Source organism: Elephantulus edwardii, unplaced genomic scaffold (genome assembly GCF_000299155.1).
Source record: "Elephantulus edwardii isolate Elephantulus edwardi_28Jun2011 unplaced genomic scaffold, EleEdw1.0 scaffold00031, whole genome shotgun sequence".
Taxonomy (NCBI): domain Eukaryota; kingdom Metazoa; phylum Chordata; class Mammalia; order Macroscelidea; family Macroscelididae; genus Elephantulus; species Elephantulus edwardii.
In genome coordinates, this window is record NW_006399781.1 from 6,490,032 (window position 1) to 6,497,938 (window position 7,907).

A 7,907-nucleotide genomic window follows, 5' to 3' on the forward strand; every position below is an offset into this window, starting at 1 on the left:
TTTGTATGTTGTTATGTATGTAGAAGAACTCACAGTCGGCCCTCCAGCACGTGTTCAGAGGCAGTAAATCACATGGAAGAAGACTGTCCTCCTTTCTCCTGGGAAGCAGCTGATAGATTTGAACAGTGTACCTTTGGGCCGGCAGCACAACTTCTCACCACTAAGCAACATCTAAGCTCCTTTTTGTGCAATTTATAGCCTTGAAAATCCATTGTAGAGTCAGCTATGAGTGGGTGACAACTTGACAACAATAGGAGTTGAGTTTATATTACTCAGTGTTTTCCACTTAAAATTAAAAAGCACACCAAAACCTCATTTTTAGACTGGTTGGTTGGTTGGTCATTGTTTTTTCTTGTTGTGTACCGTCAAATTGGATCCGACTGGCATAGAAGGAGATTGGCCCCTCCTCCAGCAGAGCATCTAATGGATTGCAGTGAGCTTCTTGCCACTAGGCCACTAGAGCTCCCTCCAAAACCTCATTTAAAAGGTGGTAGTGATTTTAATGCCAAATATCAAATTATAACAACCCATCCAAACCCACTGCCATGGAGCTGAGTCTGTTTAACTATAAGATTGGTGATTCAAATCCACGTAGGAGCTCCAGGAGGGAAAACACTGGCAATCTGCTCTTATAAGATGTTGTTGTTATGTGCTATAACTCATAGCATCTCTATGTACAACAGCTTTGAACTCCACCCTATCCTAAGCCAGTCTCTCTGATTCCAACACACCTACCCCATGACCCCAGTTACTGCATCAATCCATCTCACTGGGGGTTTTTCTCTCCTGCGCCGTTCCTCGACATTTCCAAGCATGAAGTCCTTCTTCAATGACCACTCCTTCCTGGCCACATGCCCAAGTTATGTCAGACAGAGCTTCAAAATCCTTGTCTCCAAGGAGAGACCTGGTTCCATCTTCTCCAAGAAGGACCTATTTCTTTTCTTAATGGTCCAAGCTACTCTTCTCTAGCATCACAACTCAAAGGCATCAATTCTTCTTTTGTCATCTTTAGTCATTAACCAGCTCTCTGATGCATAGCAAGTAATTACGAAGACCATGGCCTGAGACAGGTGCAACGTAGTCTCAAGACTGCCATCATTGCTCCTCAGTACTCTGGAGATGTTCCTGACCACATATTTTCCAATGCAATTTGTCTTTTGATTTCCTGATGGCTGGTGCCAAGAGTGTTGATTGTGGAGCTGAGCAAGCTGTAAATTGTTAACAACCTCAATCTCTTCTCCATCTATTGTGGTGCTGCCAATTGGCCCAGTGGTAAGGATCTTTGTTTTAAAGAGTACAGCTCAGAAACCCTACATGGCAGTTCAACTGTTATATGTTACATGTGATTTATATATATCACTTGCAATGAGTCAAAAAATCAACTTCAACAGTGCCTAACAAGTTCTTTTTTTCTAAATCAGTAACACTAATGATGATGAAACATACAGGAATAATATACATTTTTTAAAATGTTTTCAAACGTGCTTTTTTTTCCCTAAGGAAGTGAAAACTGTGGCTCACTACTAAAAATATTGTAATGAAAATCCCAAACATCGAAAGTGAGAATTAAACCTATTATGCACCAAATTGCTGCTGCTGTTGTTGTCGCTGTGTACCATCAAGTTGGGGCTGACCCTCCAGGGGTGTTCAGTGGCAATAAGTCACATAAGCGGAGACTGCCAGCCTTCTCCCACGGAGCAGCTGGTGGATCTGAACCTTTCAGTTGGAAGTACAGTTTTTTACTAATTGAAGCTCAACATCAAGAGAACAAAGACTCTCACCACTGGGCCAGTCAGGAGTTTCATGATGGATGGAGAAGAAATTGAGGTTGTTGATAACTTCAGCTTGCTTGGTTCCACAATCAACCCTCTGTTTCAGCAGTTAAGAAATCAAAATACGAATTGCATCGGGCAAGTTGGCTGTCAGAGACCTTTCTAGGTACTGAAGAGCAATGATGTCAGTCTGGAGACTAAAGTGCACCTGATCCAGTCTTTGCAATTATTTGCTATGCATCTGAGAGTTGGATAATAACTAAGCATGACAGAAGAAAAATCGATCCATTTGAGTTGTGGTGCTGGAGAAGAGCAGTGAACATACCATGGACTGCCAGGAGAATAAAGAGGTCTGTACTGAAGAGGTTGAAACCAGGCTGCTCCCTGGAGGCAGGGATCCTGAGGCTCCAAGTCACATACTTTGGGCACATGGCCAGGAGGAACCAGTCCTTGGAGAGGGACATCATGCTTGCAAGGGTGAGTGACAGTGCAGGAGAGGAAGATGCAGAATGAGATGGCCTGACTCAGTGACTGGAGCATTGGGATTAGGTCTGTCAGAGATGATGAGATTGGCTCAGGACAGAATAGGATTAAGAGCTAGTGTACACAGGGTTGCTGTGAGTCACAGGCAACTTGACAACACATAACAAGCAGCCGGCAGAACTCCCCCTGAGTATGCACAAACTAAGGAGTAAGGACTGGACCTTCTCTTTCTTAGTTCAAAGAACCCTAGTGGTGCAGTACATAGAGTTGTGCTGCTGTCTGAAAGGTTTGCAGTTTAGTTCAGAAACTGTACCTCTGGACAAAGATGGGCAGTCTCCCCTCTCCCCTCTGAGATTTACAGCCTCATAATCGCAACAGTCACCATGTGGAGAAATAAACTCAACATGAGTGGGTTTTGCCATTTAGCTTGCCCTCCCCGATGTTCACAATTGGAGACAAAGTGAAGGGACCCACCAATGATCCTCAGTACCTGTGGCTGTTGCATACTTCACGGTTCTTTGCTTCCACATCCATCTCCTAGAAAAGAAATCCAAACAGAATTATGATAAAACAAAAAAAGAGTGGTGGGTCATTTTTCTTTCAGAAGAATCTCAAGTTTTAAAAACGTGGAAACCAAGTCAGATATGAACTTAGCTAAACCTTGAGCCAACAAAGTGATTGAGTCAGTGGAAAGACAACTAATCTAGAAGTTACCATTCTGGTTTTACTTCTTTTGCACTCTGCCCTTGAAAATGTCGCCCTCCCAGGTTGCAAATGCCTGAAGCTGGTACCTGATTACAGATCCTGAGACAAGGACTAAAAACAAACAGCTTAAAAATCCAGGCCAAACCACACTTTGGAAACATACTAATCTCACTCAACTATCTGACAAAAGCAGATCTGGATAATTAAACCCAGAGAAGTAAAGGGAAGCTGAAGAGGACTTGCAGAAAGAATGCTGATGGAGGGACCAGCAGAGAAGAGTGCTCATCCACGTTCAGGACTGAGCAGGTGCTAGTAGTGACCTGGGCATGTCCTGTCACAGTGTTTCTTAACTTCATTTCATAAGACTTCCTTCCCCTCAGTAAGAACCCAGGGTGTGCATTCTGACACTAATCAGAAGGCTGGCAGTTGACCCGGTGGCACTGTGGGGAAAAGGCCTGGCTCCTTTTGGCTCACAGCCACTGAAAATACTAGGAAGCACAGTTCTACTCAGAAACACGTGGGTAATGAGGAGTCAGACTGACTCAACAGAAATGGCTGCTTTGTGTGGTTCTGGATTATTATTGTTGTTAGGCACTGTTGAGTTCTGACTCATAGTTACCCTATGAAAAACAGATCTGAACCCTGTCTTATCCTGTGCCATCTTCACAATTCCTGACACCTGCCACTGCAGCAGTCACCATGTCAATCACCTGATCGAAGGTCTTCCTCTCCTTCACCACCCTTCCCAGCATCATGTCCCTTTCTAAGGAACAGCTGCTCCTAGCAACATGCCCAAAGTATGTGAGGCAAAGCCTCATCATTCTTGCCTCCAAAGAGCACTCCGGCTGCACCCTCTCCAAGACATAGCTGTTCGTTCTCTTGGCCGTCCATGGGATGTTCAGTGTTCTTCACTAACACCACAGCTCAAAGGCATCAATTCTTTTTCTGTCATCTTTATTCATTGTCCAGGTCTCAGATGCACAGCAAATGATTAGAAAAATCATAGCTTGAATAAGATGCACTTTTGTCCTCAAACTGACATAATTATTCCTCAATAATCTGGAGAGGTTCCTTACTGCAGATATTCCAGTGCAATGTGTCTCCTTATTTCCTGACTGCTGGTACCAAGTGTGATAGTTGTAGATTCAAGTAAGAGGAAGTTGTTGACTGATTGGTTCCATGTGAGACTGACCCTATGTAACCCAAAACCAAACACTGTCTCATCCTGTTCCACCTTCACTACAGTTGCTACGTTTGAGGCCACTGTGACAGTCATTATATCATTCCATCTCAGTGAATATCTTCCTCTTTTTGCTAATAAGCAAGGTATCCTCCTCAAGGATTGGTTCCTCTTGATAATACGCTCAGAGGACATGAGATGAGGTCTCCCCATCCTCGCTTCTGAGGAGCATTCTAGCTCTATTTCCAAGATGAATTTGTTCCTCCTTCTATGATATATACTCAACAGTCTTTGCCAACGCCATAATTCAGAGGCATCAGTTCACCTTTGGTCTTCTTTATTCATTATCCAATATTGATAATGAATTGACAAGCATAAAAGGTAATTGAAAAGACCATGGCTTGAGTCAAGTGCATTTTGGCCTCCAAGTGACATCTTTAAAGTAATGCTTTAAAGAAGAGCCAGGGTGACTTAGTATGTTATGTTTTGGCCCAGAAAGGTCCCTGACTGTTGACTTCTCCAATTCAATTTGTGTCTTGATTTCCTGACTGCTGGTGCCAAGATAAGGTAGCTGAAATTGTTAACAATCTCAGTTTCTTCTCTATTAACATGCTGCCAATTGGCCGAGTAGAGAGAATCTTTGTTTTCTTGATGTTGAGCTTCAATCCATATTGAAGGCTGCAGTCCTTGACCTTCTGCAGTAAGCACTTCAGGTCCTCCTCGGTTTCAGCAAAGGTTTGTCATCAACCAGCATAAAGCAGGTTGATGGTGAGTCTTCCTCCAGTCCTGATGCCACATTCCTCATCATAGAGCCCAGCCTCCCGGATGATCTGTTCTGCATATAGATTGAAAAGGAATGGAGACAGGACATATCCTTAATGCATTCCTTTCCTAATTTTGAACTATGCAGTGTTTCCTTGCTCTGTTCTGACCACTGTTTAAATTTATGCTGCTACTTGGTAAATCCAGTTAATACTCTACTTTTCAAGGCCACGGATGCCCTAAAGCAGTTCTTTTTCAAGTGAAGAAAACAGTAACTAACTGCATATTAGTCTCTTTGTTGTTAAGTTCTGTTGAGTTAGAACTAACTCATAGATGATAGATCAATGTGCTCTCAGAGGCTGGAAACCACACTGCAGATTGCCCACTTTGCTCCTGCAGAACAGGTAATGGACTCAAACTACCTGCCTTTGGCAAACTGAATCCTAACCCACTAAGCCACCAGAGAAGTTCATTAGCTAATAGTATTATTCCACTTTTGTTTGTTCTGAACATCTCCGTAATGCAACACTAATGAACTGCCTCTCCCAATAGCTCCAGCTATTCTGAAGTCATAGATTGCAAGCTTATTGACATTTCAAAAGAAACCCTTCACTATTGGAAAGCTCCTTTCAATTCCAAGGCAAACAAAGTGGTTCATTAAAAAAAGACTCCTTAGGGCCCTATTTCTTTATGTTGTGATGAGTTCTCCTCACTTTGCCCTTCTTCTGGTACTTTATAAAGTACTGAGTAAGGAGTTTCGAAATTCTGTAAATTTTTAACAATATTTAGATCAGACAGCAGCAAAAACTACCAAACTTGCATTTGATGATTATACATGAGCACACAGACACTGCTTTTAAGTTATTCTAAACAACTGAATACATAAAGTCTTCTTCTACCAATTGACTCTTAGGTATTGGATTCCGCTTAAACCCTTTACATTTATTAATTAATTTCATTCTCACAACTCAAGATTATCTCCATTTCATAAATGAACTAAGGAACACCATTCTTCCAGACTGATTAAAATGATAATGATGGTCTGAAGAAAGGTAAATCTGCTCCCTGGAAGCAGAAGAGTGTCTCCTGTCAAAGATACTGTCACTGAAGTTCAGAGCTCTCAATCGGAAACTGATCTGAAGTGGAGTTACCTGAGTCAATCATCTGATAGTTTTGTTCAAACCTGATACAAGATCTTTTGGCAAAACAACTCTCTAGCTTTCTGGAAGTGAAGTTTACTTTTGTTGGTTTGATTCATTCCAACACCGAGAAAGAACTCCAGAAGTCTTCCTCAGAACTGGACGCCCGAGGTGGGAGATGTTGAGGTAGAGTGCTGCTGACTCAAAGTGACCCTATGAACAACAGATCAAAACCATGCCCTATCCTGTGTCATCTTCATCACCTCTGACATGCTCACTCGAGTTACAGTCATTGTGGACATCTAATGTGTTGAAACTTTTCCTCTCTGATCCTCCACCTTTCCCAGAATGATGCCTTTCCCCCAAGGATTATTAACAACGTGTCCAAAGCATGTGAAATGAGTTTTCACCATCCTTGTTTCTAAAGCAGCACCTTGGTAGCACCGCATCCAAGATAGATTTTTTGTTCATTAGGCAATTCATGGGACAGTCAGCATGGATGAACTGATAGAGGCTTGGAAGGCATCCTGGCCTCATTTCTTATTACCTCTGAAACACTGGACATTCTGCTCCTTTGGGTTTCTTAAGAAGCATGCATTACACAAGGCTTTCCACACAGGGAATGCTGTGACAGCACAGTATAAAAAGGCTAGGAACTGTAAGAGCTTTGTTATGGAAGGAGGGGCAAGGAGAGGAAGGGCAGCAGCCCCACCCCTGACCCTCCACTTCTAAGGTAAAACAGGAGGTAAGAGGTGGGCAGAAGGGTGTGGAGTAGAAGGTGAGCGCAGGCCTGGGTGTGAGCTGTTCCCCTCCACGACACCCCCCCCCTTCTCAGCACCTCCCACCGCGCGCACGAGCCCACTCGCCCCATGTCCTTATCCCTGAGCAGCCACAGCTCCTCCACCACTGTTACCTCGGCGAAAGCAGCAGACTCGGGAGGCGATGCCACCGGTTCCTTTCCGCCGCCACCAGCAGCACCGACCCTGCAGAGGCGGCCGCCATATCCCTGAAGGCCGGTGGCTCCTCTACTCCCTAGCACGCAGGCAGCTGTATCCCACGCACCGAGGAAAAGAAAAAAAAAGTATTTTCCCTGCACGCTGCTTGTCCTCCGCCGGCCACCGTCGAGGTCAGAACCAAGCAAGAAGCCAATCCACACGTGGCATTTAAGTGGGGGCGTCTCAGCTAAAAACCAATCAAAGAAAGAAGTCACGCCCCAGGGGAGAGGATTGGCCAATCAGGCCGCGTACCCGCGGGGGGTGTGTTTCCTGGCGTTCCGTGCTTACTAGGGGAGCGTTCTGTTCTGCGATCTGCGTTCAGAAGTCTTTTTATCACCTGACTTTTACCTCCCTGTCTTCTTTCGCCCGGTTCTGGCACGGAGACGAAGAATCCTCTTGCTGCCTATGTCTTTAAAGAACCACCCAGAGGGAGAAGTGGGGTCGTGGAGGAAAAAATTAAAGTTAAACGGAGATCAACTAAACTTCTTGCCTTGGAGTAGGGATCGACTCCTAGATGGCCGACCCTCACCCAGAAAGAGATTGTCCCTCTTTCTCCCGCAGAACTTTTGCAAGGCTCTACCAGAGTGGTTGCCCAAGAGTCACAACACAACTTCCTACAGACTAAGGCACAGGAGCTCTTTTAAGTGAGGACGGAGATCAACATATAAGTTTCCAAAGTTAAAAAAAAAAAGACATGAAAAATAGGTTAAAAATAATAAATAATTTGATAATAAAATAATAAAATGAAAGAAGTTTTAATTAGCTCGTGGGATCAAAACTTACTCAAATTGAAATTGCAGAATAACTAGAAAATAAAAATAATTCAAACACAAGCAGTGCTAGTGGTTGCAAAGTGGAGCTCTGGTGGTCT

At 43.8% G+C, this 7,907-nt stretch overlaps 1 protein-coding gene across 1 annotated transcript in view; it reads right to left on the bottom strand.

Moving 5' to 3' along the window:
* MCCC1 (methylcrotonoyl-CoA carboxylase 1 (alpha)) overlaps positions 1–7,043 on the bottom strand; it is a 70,302-nt gene extending 63,259 nt beyond the window's left edge. Inside the window, exons 1-2 of the mRNA XM_006884052.1 lie at positions 6,955–7,043; positions 2,746–2,792 (exon numbers count right to left, since the gene is read on the bottom strand). Of these exons, the coding sequence (XP_006884114.1) occupies positions 2,746–2,792; positions 6,955–7,043 (136 nt within the window). The remainder of the gene's footprint in view (positions 1–2,745; positions 2,793–6,954) is intronic.
* Between the last annotated feature and the right edge of the window lie 864 nt (positions 7,044–7,907).